Below are 11,226 nucleotides of genomic sequence, written 5' to 3' on the forward strand. Positions count from 1 at the left end.
GCATTGCCCAGACTTGTACCATCTTCATGATATTGTTTCCTTGACTATCATTAATATAGTCCAGCCCACCAATTTAAACCCTTCATAATTTATAGCCTTTGATCACATCTCCTCTCAGCTGTCCTCTTTAAACTGACTGAAGACCCCTTGTTTTCATTGTCTTCTCTTAGCTCATGGAAGGTGCCCATACATAGATGAATGGGTCGCTGGGTGGGTGTGATAGGTAGATAAATGAAATTGCTTTGATGTCTCTTTTTTTCTCCATTTTTCTGTTTCTTTCCTTCTGTTGTCATCACTCAAGAAACAGACACTGGCCCAGATTATGTCACTTAAGTCAAATTATGAAGAACGATCTTTGTGTGATTCAGTGAGTGATATTTTTACCTCTTGCCTACAGGTACAAAGACACCATGCCCCAACCCTCCAGACCTGACCTTGGCAGGAAGTAGACGTCTTTCCTTATCTCCTCCATCCCCCATCCTCACCATGTCTTCGACTCAGGGCAATGGGGAACACTGGAAGTCCCTGGAGTCGGTGGGCATTAGCCGCAAAGAGCTGGCGATGGCCGAAGCCCTGCAGATGGAGTATGATGCTCTGTCCAGGCTCCGGCATGACAAGGAGGAGAGCAGAGCCAAGCAGAACACAGACCCCTCTCTCATCAGCTGGGACAAGCCTGTTCTGGACTTCTTCACCAAGCCAGCGGGCAGGCGGAATGACCTCAAGCTTCTTCGTGGTCTCTCTGGCTCTGATCCTACCCTCAATTACAACTCGCTCTCCCCACAGGAGGGGCCACCCAACCACTCTACCTCCCCGGGCTCCCAGCCTGGCCCAGATCCCTGGCCCAAAGGCTCCCTGTCTGGAGACTATCTCTATATTTTTGATAGTTCAGACGGGGGGCTCCCTCTGTCCCCAGGACCAGGGGACGTGGATGGCTCTTCCAAAAATCTATCCCCACCTCCTCTGCCTCCCCGAGTCTCTATCTGGAACACTCCCCCTCTGCCTCCCAGAAAGGGGTCCCCCTCTTCATCCAAGATCTCCCAGCCCAATGACATCAACACTTTTTCTTTGGTCGAGCAACCGCCAGGCAAATTGCTAGGGCATCGGATCCTAGAAGAGGAAGAGGAGCCGGGAGGTGGGGGTCAGGGTCGCCTCCTGGGGTCCGTGGACTATGATGGTATCAATGATGCAATTACGCGACTCAACTTAAAGTCAACCTATGATGCAGAGATGTTGCGGGATGCCACCAGGGGCTGGAAGGAGGGCCGAGGGCCCCTGGACTTCAGCAAGGACACCCCTGGAAAACCTGTGGCCCGGAGCAAGACTATGCCCCCTCAGGTGCCCCCTCGCACCTATGCCTCCCGCTATGCCAACCGGAAGAATGCAGCACCTGGCAAGAACCGCAGGATTTCGGCCACTCCGGTGAGGACCTTATTGTGCTGCTTCTGTGCCCTTTGCCCTGCATCATTCAGAGAGCCTAGTCTCTTCTTTGCTTTTCCAAACCCACATCCACCAAGTACCCACACCTTTAGTCCTCCCCTCAACTTCTGCCAAGGAGCCCTGGTGGTGCAGTGGTTAAGCACTCAGCTGCTAATCGAAAGGTCGGCAGTTCGAACCCACCAACTGCTCTGTGGGAGAAAGATGTGGCAGTCTGCTTCCGTAAAGATTACAGCCTTGGAAGCCCTATGGGGCAGTTCTACTCTGTCCTGTAGGGTCGCTATGAGTTGGAATTGACTTGACGACAATGGGTGTTTTGGGGGGTATTCTACTTCTGCCATTGGGACCCTGGATCCTGGTAGGGGACAGGCCCAAGGTAGGCCGGGGGGAGGGGAGGAGGGAAAAGGAACCAGTTGAGCCAGGGCTTTTTTCAGGGCCAAGTTCTGCATCCCTTGGCCAAAATGGCTCTGCTGGGAATTAGAACCCTAATTCTTCTTCAGTGCGTGCCCACTTCATGATCTAGGGGCTGAATTAGGACTTAGGAGGTTTGTTATTGACTGTGGCTGAATGGCCTTGAGGACTTGAGCAAGTTGTTTCCCATTTCTAAGTCCCTGTTCTGCCAAAAACACCGTGTGGCAGTGAGAATCAACCATAGCATTGGCCCCTGTGTGGTGCTCTGAATCCCAGCTCTGGTGCAGAGCCCCCAGCAACCCTGCCTGAGAGCTGTTGTTAAGCTGACCAAGTGCTTGTCCAAAGCCACACCGCAAGGAATGGCAGAACCAGCCTCAATCCTGGTCTGTCTTGTTCCGAAGTCCACCCTCTTTTCACAATGAAAGTATTTGGAAAAATTACGCAGTGTAACGGTAACAACTTTTATCAATACATAGTATAAGACAGCATAGTATCATAGTATCTGCATAGACACACTGCTCGTGTCCCAGGGCAGCTTTGATCTTTTTTCTGGTTAAAAAAAGTATCAGCATCTCCATGGGTGGAGATCTGAAGATCACTTATGTGTTTCACCCTTGACCTCCGGAAACCCTGACCCCAGAAGTAGTCAAGAGGCACCTTCCTGGCTGATGACTTATGTAGTAACCTGGGGTTCCAGGTTATTCCCTCCCTGTTTCCTCCTTATCCATTGTCTAAGGGATACTGGGGCTTTCTCACCTTGTGTCCAGCAGTTGGGATCCTTCCCAGCTCTCTGGAAAGAGCCACACAGTCCTTCCTTCCTTTGCTTCTGCTAAGAGAGGCCCCTAAAGCAGAATCAGCTCCTGGGATCAGCCATGAGCTCGGAGCTCAGAGCTTTTTAAAGGGCCCGCTCAGAGAGGTGGGGCTATTCCCGCTATTTATAGGGCCTGGGAGAATCCTGTTCCCAGCTCTGAGCTCCTAGCACAGGGCCGGGCCTACTCACTGGCTGGGCCACCCTGGTAGGTGGTCACCTCTGTCACTCCCTCTGTCTGCCTCCCCGCACTCGCCCACCCTCCCCCAGCCCCTATGTGTCATCGGTGTTCCCAGAGAGCTCCCTCCGTTCAGAATCTCCTGGAAGAAGCTAGGGCAGAGCAACAAGGTCTTGCCTTTTCCCACGGGGAAATGCAGCCCCGGGCCTCTCCACCTCAGCTTGGTGCAGGGGCTCAGCCCACTAGGAGGGGGGACCCCGCGGGCCCTCGACCCACACCACCACCCCGCTTTCGCCGGGCTTCCAGCCGGAAGGACCGTCTTTATCCTGGGCCTGCAGAGGCAGCTCTGGAAATGGCTGGCTCCAAATGGCAGCCCAGTACCCCTGCTATCAGCCTCTGCTCAGCAGACCCCCCCAGCCAGCATCGGGCGATGCCACCAGGGCCTGCCAGCTGGGCAAACGTAAGTGGCTTTTGTTTTCTTATGGTGCCAGCGAGTGGTACTGAAAGGGCATGGAAATGGCCTTCAGCAGCCACTCTGTTCTCTCTCTCTTCTTGCCTTCCCCTCCTCCCCTTCTCTATCTCTCGCTCACTTTTGTGGGTTAAATGCTGACAGTGATACTATTGTTTTGACTGGGACACAGGCACAAACTTGGCAGAGCCAGGGCCTCATGTGCCAACTGCCTCTGCTGCACCCTCCCCTCCCGTCACCCCCATGCACACGCAGGGGAGCAAGGCAGAGGGAGAGGGTCACCCAGAGGAAGCAATCTGGATGCTCAGATGAGGAACTCAGTTGCTGCCATCTCCCCCAGGGGCAGAGGGGGCTGAGAATAGTGGGTGGGGAGGCTGAGAGGGAAGGTGCTGCAGTGTGTGCACTCCCCTGGAAGCAGCTGTTGGACCCAGCTGCCCTCACCGGATGCCTTTGCCTGCGGATGCCTTTGCCGGATGCAGGCTGGGGACTCCATCCGAGCTGCAGCTTCATCCTTCGTGTGGCCTCCCCCACCACCCTGAGCAGGTCTACCAGGCAGAAACGTGTCACGCACCAGCTCTCCCCCTCAGCTTCCTCTTGCTGAGGGCTGGGCTGCCTTGTTTGAGGGCTTCTTTAGGGCCTCTCATGGGTGACTGAAAACAGCTCTGGGGTGGGAGCGCCTCTGGAGCCTTATCTGAGATAGTCCCCACCACCATACACTTCTTCTTCGAGAGGAAGTGAGGCCAGGGCAGGCTTCCTGACTTTCCAGCTGTTCAGAACCAGAGGACTCGGGGCTTGGAGTTGCCAGGCCTTGTACTAGGTTCTCCCCTGCCCAGACAGCTGCTTTGACGCTTTCTTCCTCAAATAGCATTTGCTGAGAAGGCACGTGGGTCTGAGTCATCTCCTCCATCTGAGGGCTCTGGGGTACTCTGCTTTGGGTGGCTGGAGCTTTTTATGGATGTTCAGGCATTTGTCCAGGGCCAAGCTTCCCTGGGGACCATTTGGGCAAGTCCCTTGCCATGGCCTCAGTGGTGGGGCAGGGGAAAAAGCTGCCAGCTCAGTGCACGCCAAGCCCATGGGAGCGTCCCTCCAGAAAGCCCTCCAGTGTCCTGCTGGCCTGAGTTTATCAGGCTCATCCCCCTCTGGAAGAGGGTTTGGCCATACTCTTGTCCATCCCACCCAGGCTTCCGGCCTCAGCCAAGCTTCAACTCGTGTTTTTCAGCTTGGCTCTTGATCTCCCAGGACCACAGATAAATATGTTCCTGGATCACTCATGTTTTCTTGTGCTCCTTTATCTGGTTGCTGGAAGGCTGCAAAGCCTTTGCACTCAGAGTTTAAGAGTTTATTGGGAGTAGCACCCCTGGGGAGGGGATGCCATGAGGGAAAGGGCACTGAGCCAGCTGCTCTTCCCTTCAAGGTGGGCTCGCGGCCCCGCACCATTGCCAGTGGACACGAGTTGTTTGAGGTCTCGGAGGAGAGGGATGAGGAAGTTGCCGCATTCTGCCACATGCTGGATGTGTAAGAGATAAAGAATGGGGCAAGGGGTTTGGGAGGGTTGTAGGGGCTGGGGAGGTGGGTCACCCATTTCAGAACTTTCTTTGGAAAGGAAGAAGAGCCATATTTAATAAACCTTAATTCATAGCTGTGGAATTTTCCTGCAACAGGTGTTTGCAGGCATTTTGAGATTCCAGAAGTTTCACATTTTTAACAAAATCCATGAAACCATCTAACAGTCAGGTTATCCCCTTCACTTTAGCTCTGGTCCTCAGTTGCTCTCAGGGGCAAATGCACTTCCGGTGAAGATAAGAGTGTAATCCAGAGCTAAAAGGGAAAGAAAATTGATTCAGAAAAATCCTATGATAAACTAAACATGGGAAGCTTTGTCCTTTTAGAACTATCCCTGCTGTTCTACTCTGCTTGTGAAACGTTTTGTAACTGTAGCAAATGTCTCAGGAACACCATTTCCCAGAGGAGCTTGCCCACGCCCCCATCCTGGCCTGCAGACCTAGAGGGTCCGGCTGAGTGGGGACAGGGGGCCTTAGGCTGAAGGGCGGGAGGGTCCCAGCAGGCCTCTTCTCCGACTGCTCTCTTCTGAAGGCACAGCGAGGGTCCTTTTCCCTGTCTTCCTGCACAGCCTTCGATCGGGCTCTGACATCCGAGACTACTCTCTCACTGGATATGTCTGGAGTGCAGTCACCCCAAGCCCAGAACACCTTGGGGATGAGGTAAACCTGAAGGTGACCGTGTTGTGTGACAGCCTGCAGGAGCCACTCACTTTTACCTGCAACTGTAAGTTAGTTGGGGGTTGAGTGTCCCTTGAGATGGGGTGGGGATGAGTTGGTGCCCTGGACGGTAGGATCCTTGTGGCTCTGATGAGGGGCAGTGGGGAAGCTCCTTTGGGAGACTGGCTGTAGGGCCAATTTTCTAGGTCCACAGTAATTTTCCAACCCCAAGCTGTTTGCCTGCTTCATCTGTTGTTGATGTTGCTGGAGAAGGCATAGCTGGGAATGGGGATCAGGGTGGGGAAGCCGAGCCCCACCTGCCCCAGAACCCATCATCGTTGCCCCCCTGACCCACTCTTCCAGGTTCCTCCACTGTAGACTTGCTCATCTACCAGACCCTGTGCTACACCCATGATGAACTGAGGGATGTGGATGTGGGTGACTTTGTGCTGAAGCCCTGTGGGCTAGAGGAGTTCCTGCAGAAGTGAGTGCACTGGTGGGGACAGGGGGGTCAGGGAGTACCATCTGCCTTCTGGGTAGAGGGATTGTGAGGAGGGTTCAGGGGGCTGGTGCTGGGCCCCGGGCTGGCAGCTAGGCCCCAGTCCCACAGCTGGGATCCCTGCTTTCTGGGCACACTCTCAGCCACGTCACACTTTCCCCAGGAGGTCTATCTTCCAGCAAGGTTGGCCGGCTTCCTGGGCCAGATCTGCTGTGGAAGGAGCTTGGAGCTGGGATTAGGCAAAGGCTGGGTCATATCTGCTTCCAAGCTTCTGCGTGTGGAGAGATGTGTGTGGGAAGGGGGAAAGAACTACATGAGGTTGTTTCTCCTGCTCTAGTGGATTTGAGGCAGCTTCGTGGCTGGGGCAGAAGAAGGACTAGGCAGAAGCGCGCTTGGGGAATCTAGGGGGAAAATGACAGTTGTTCTTTCTTCCCCTTTGCCTTGCCAACAAGCCTCTTCTCCCTGGCTGACACGTGCAGCTGGTTCTCCTCACCAAAGTCTCACCTCCAATGCCTCCCCATCCAGTGCCCAATGCAGAAGTCAGCCTTCCTGGAAAGTCTGATGTGGACCAGCTGAGGCCATCCCCTTTCCACTCCCCTGGCTCTGTGGAGTGCGAGGTGAAGGGAAAGTAGGGGGCAGATTAGGGGGTGAATGTCCCTCGGGTGGCACAGCCTGTGTGGCAGCCTGTAGAACAAGCAAGAGGGCAGCAGACAGATAAGGAGATCAGCTTTCCTCCCCCAACCTGCAGACTAGCTACTCCCCACCACCTCTGGCCTTGGAGAAAGCAGGCCTTGGGTGTGGGGGACAGAGAGAGAGGCAGCCTCCGCCTCCCTTCTTAGGAGTGCCCGTAAGTGCCACCCCTCGCTTTTTCCCCCTCTCACTTCCAGGTCTGGATGCAAGGGTGGTTGATCTGTGTCTTGAGCATAGGGCTGGCAGTCAGGACTGAAGGTTCATTTCTTGGCTGATCTCTTCAACCTTAGGGATATCATGGGGCTTTTTTCTGGCTCTAAGTCCTTGTCTGGAAAGCTGGGGGCAGCACACCAGGGGCCACCGTGAACATGTGCTCCGTGTGGGGCTCATTTGTGCACCCTCACCTGGGGGAATAGGAAGGGGTCCTGGATGCAAGGTGTCCTGGCAGAGAGCCCAGGCAGCCTGCACTGTAACAGGGAAACAAGGGGCATGCTGGGCAGATATGAGCTTCTGGTCACACCCATACGGCCTGTGTGGATTCTGGCTTGTCACTTCCTCGTTGTGGAACCCTGCACCTCTGTTACCTCTGTAAAATGTAGTAAGGATTAACTGTGAGAATGACCCACTGGGCACCTAATATTAACAGGGAAGGGCCTGTGCAAAGACAGGAACGCATGAGGATATGGATTAGGTAGACTGTCAGTTCCCTGCAGCAACACTGTTCCTGCAGCCCCTGAACCAGAGGTGGTGGGTAACCAGTCAGGTTCCTGACTTCCTGCTGAGACCCAGTGGAGTGTTCTGAGCGAAGTGGAACAGGAAGGTCCTTGTCCACGCTCATGCCTCTTCTGCTCTAACCTGAGTGCTCCAGGGAGAACTTTCCACAGAGAGGATTGAGCAAATCTCCAGAGGACCTGTGTCCCTGACTCCCAGTCCAGGCATCCTCCTCCCCTTCTGAGGCTCTTTTCTTCCCTCCCACTCCAGAGAAAGCCCCAGTGCTGCTTCCCCACCCCAGAGTCCCTGGGTGGTGCAAATAGTTAAGTGCTTGACTACTGACTGAAAGGTTAGCGGTTCGAACCCACCCAGAGGAACCTGGGAAGACAGGCCTGGTGATCTGCTTCTACTCTGCAAACACGGAGTCACCAAGAGTCGAAATCGACTCCATGGCAACTAGTTTGGGTTTGGGTTCCTGGCCTAGCCCCCAGGCCACTGAACACAGACAGCTACCCTGGGCTGGGGTGGAAAGGACCCTCTGGGGGTTCCAGAGAACTGCTAGCTCCCAAGAAGGCCCTCAGGTATTCTACCCCTGCCTAGTAAAAAACTGAAACCAAACCCATTGCCATCGAGTTGATCCCAACTCATAGTGACCCTATAGGATGGAGTAGAACTTTCCCATAGGGTTTCCAAGGAGGAGCTCATAGATTTGAACTGCTGACCTTTTGGTTAGCAGCCATAACTCTTAACCACTGCGCCACCAGGGCCCCACCCCTGCCTGGTAGGAGGGTCTGATACTGAGGGGGAAGCTGCAGGCCAGGATGCAGGCTTCCTTCCGATAAGAACCTTGAGATAGTCCTGGGGGAGGGTTGGGTTTCCTGCCACCTCCCCCACACGTACCACACTCTTCCTTCCTCCCAGGACGCTCCCATAGACCTACCCCACAGCCCAGCCGCTCCACCCCCAAGTTCTGGCTGCAGCTCAGTCTTAGCAGGTTGGGGACAAGATGGGAGCCCTGACCCCATTAGGATGTGGAGAACCCCCCAAGTCCTAGCTGGACCTGGGTTGGCCTTGGGCCCTGGAACCTCCATCATTGTCTCCACATACCTTTCCCCTTTGCTTTGCTCCACTCCCTTCCGTATCTGCCTAGATTCGCAGCTCTGCTGAGGAAGGCAGTCCCTTTCCGGCTTCTGTTACTCAGCTGTGGGGACCCAGCCAGCTTGAAATGCTGGCTTGGAGGTGGGACTCACACTCAGCCCTTTCTCTTGGGCTTCCTTTCTGACTAAGGTGTGATGTGAGGGGAGGCTGAGTCACAGAGGGACTCCCTAGACCTCCTTCAGCTTTTCTGAAACTGAGGGGTCTCATGTGTGGGCACTTGAACAGTGGGAAGGCGTGGAGGTGGGTGTTTCTCAGGAAATCTGTAGGGATTTTTAGAGATTTTTGTGGTTATTCACAATCAGGCCGGACCCCTGGGAACAGGAAGCAGAACTTGGATGGGCTTGGGGATAACAGATCTGGAATCTTGGTGGGATTGCTTTGTTTGGCCTCCATACCCTGGTTGGTGCCAGTAGGGGGTGGGAGACTTAGGACCACACTGGAGAGAGGGTGCCAGTCGCTGAGCCCCATGCCTGAGCCCAGGCTGACTCTCACCATGTCTCCTCATAGCTGTCCTTATACCAAAGCTAAGAAATGGGGTTTCAACAGCTTCCCCTTGAGAAGTCCCTCTGTCTCCCACTCTCCAGCAGCTCCCACCCCTGGAGGGAGCTAGTGACAAAGATGTAAGTCATAAATACCGAGGAGGGTTAATATTTGTGCAAACCAAGGGTTAAGTGTATTAGGTGGCTTTTGTTTAGACAGATCTCTACTGTGACATTTTCCAGGAGCCAGGTACTACCTCCTCGCCTCCACCTTCATCTTGCTTATCTCTCCCCAAAGCTAAGGTATGCACCTCCCTTCCCACTGAGTCCCCAGGATGCTAATGGTCTTGTCGCCCTACCCCACCAGCAAGCACGCCTTGGGCAGCCATGAGTACATTCAGTACTGCCGGAAGTTTGACATCGACATTCGACTACAGCTGATGGAGCAGAAGGCTGTACGCAGTGACCTGGCCCGGACGGTTGGTGTCTGGGGAGGCTGATGGTTGCACAGAGCTGGGGAGGTGGAGTGGGCAGAGGGTGATGACGTGGAACATGCTGAGTGGGAGGTTGGACAGGAGCCCTGGGCTGAGATAAGGGCACCACCCCTCTCTGAATGGGACACTTGTCACACAGGTGAATGATGACCAGAGCCCTTCCACCTTGAACTACCTCGTCCATCTACAGGAGAGGCCAGTGAAACAGACCATCAGCAGGTGAGAGTGGGTGCCATCTTGGATATAGTCCAAAGAGGAACTGTGAGGGGATCCCAATGGATCCTGTGCTTTCTTTCCACCAGGTGTCAGGGATTAGCGCCCAAAAGTTTTGTCAGGGAAGGTCCCCACTCCAGAGCATGTTACACCTCTTCCCTCTAGTACTTTGCCATCATTCTCTAGGTGAGAGGTAGTGAAGTAGAAAGAAGTCTCCCTCCTTCTGTCTTTATGGAACATATGGAAAGATGGGAACCTCTTTAAACCAGAGTCTGATTTCTGAGCTGAGGAGAGGAAGGGAGAAAGGGAGTGGGATAGGGTCCCCTGTGCACGGGTTTTTTTCTGACCTCTCCTATGATTTTTTTTTTCTGCCCCCAACTCCCCAGGCAGGCCCTGAGTCTTCTGTTCGACACTTACCACAACGAGGTGGATGCCTTCCTTTTAGCTGATGTAAGTACAGGGCATAGGGGCTGGCCCAGCTGGCAGAAGCTCCTCCCTCCTCTCCCCCAGTCCTTCTAGGATCAGCCAGCACTCTACAGGGTCTGGAATAGACACTGAAATTGTGTCCAGCAGAGCATTTCTTTTCATCCCGCAGCTCATGGACAAACCAAGACGAGCAAGTTTGTAGAAAGAAGCTCTGCTCCTTTGTAAAAGTAGATCAGGAGCTGTGCCCTGATCCCTGTGTCTGGAATAAGATGTCCCTAAATCTGCTGGACGTAGCGTTGTCTCCCCAGCTGCTGTACTTGAATGCGCATTGGCGTGTGCATCCTATGAGCAGTGCCCAGCGGCCTCTGATTTGAGAGGGGTGTGCTGGTGTCGCAGGTGGAAAATCATCTGGAGGCGGAGGGGAGGGGTCAGGACTCTCACAGCTTAAAGCAAGTGGCACAGCTCCCACTAGGATTCTCCTATAGTTTAAGCCTTCACACCCATGATAAACATTTGCCCCAAATGTCTTTGTGCAGAAGAGGCTCAGACAAACCAAAAAACCAAACCCACTGCTGTCAAGTCAAATTCTAGTGACCCTCTAGGACAGAGCAGAATTGCCCCATAGGGTTTCCAGGGCTGTAGCAATCTTTATGGAAGCAGATTGCCACAGCTTTCTCCCACGGAGTGGCTAGTGGGTTCCAACTGCTGACTTTTTGGTTAACAGCCAAGCGCTTAACTACTGCACCACCAGGGCTCCTCAAAGAGGCTTAGACAGTGATCTTCAAAAAACAATCCTTGTCTCATTGATCCGTTTAACAGTGGTCATAGATTCTTGCCTTTTGGGAGGGCAGCACTGTATCTAGTTCAGCCCTCTACTCACTGCCAGAACCCCTTCCATAGCAGCCCTCTGACCATGTGCAGTGATGAAGGGAGAGTTCTCTGCACACCTACTGTGTGCTAGTCTGGCTCTATGCTAGTGGCTGCTGGAGACAGAGAAGTATAAGAATAGTCTCAGCCTTCAGCGAGCTTGTGTTCTT

At 53.9% G+C, this 11,226-nt stretch overlaps 1 protein-coding gene across 1 annotated transcript in view; it reads left to right on the top strand.

Annotated features, from left to right (window-relative positions):
• Nucleotides 1-486: 486 nt before the first annotated feature.
• PIK3C2B (phosphatidylinositol-4-phosphate 3-kinase catalytic subunit type 2 beta) overlaps nucleotides 487-11,226 on the top strand; it is a 51,593-nt gene continuing 40,853 nt past the window's right edge. Inside the window, exons 1-7 of the mRNA XM_004375249.2 lie at nucleotides 487-1,419; nucleotides 4,715-4,815; nucleotides 5,432-5,586; nucleotides 5,883-6,003; nucleotides 9,424-9,535; nucleotides 9,690-9,769; nucleotides 10,150-10,213. Of these exons, the coding sequence (XP_004375306.1) occupies nucleotides 487-1,419; nucleotides 4,715-4,815; nucleotides 5,432-5,586; nucleotides 5,883-6,003; nucleotides 9,424-9,535; nucleotides 9,690-9,769; nucleotides 10,150-10,213 (1,566 nt within the window). The remainder of the gene's footprint in view (nucleotides 1,420-4,714; nucleotides 4,816-5,431; nucleotides 5,587-5,882; nucleotides 6,004-9,423; nucleotides 9,536-9,689; nucleotides 9,770-10,149; nucleotides 10,214-11,226) is intronic.

Source organism: Trichechus manatus, unplaced genomic scaffold (genome assembly GCF_000243295.1).
Source record: "Trichechus manatus latirostris isolate Lorelei unplaced genomic scaffold, TriManLat1.0 scaffold00035, whole genome shotgun sequence".
NCBI classification, from domain to species: Eukaryota; Metazoa; Chordata; class Mammalia; order Sirenia; family Trichechidae; genus Trichechus; species Trichechus manatus.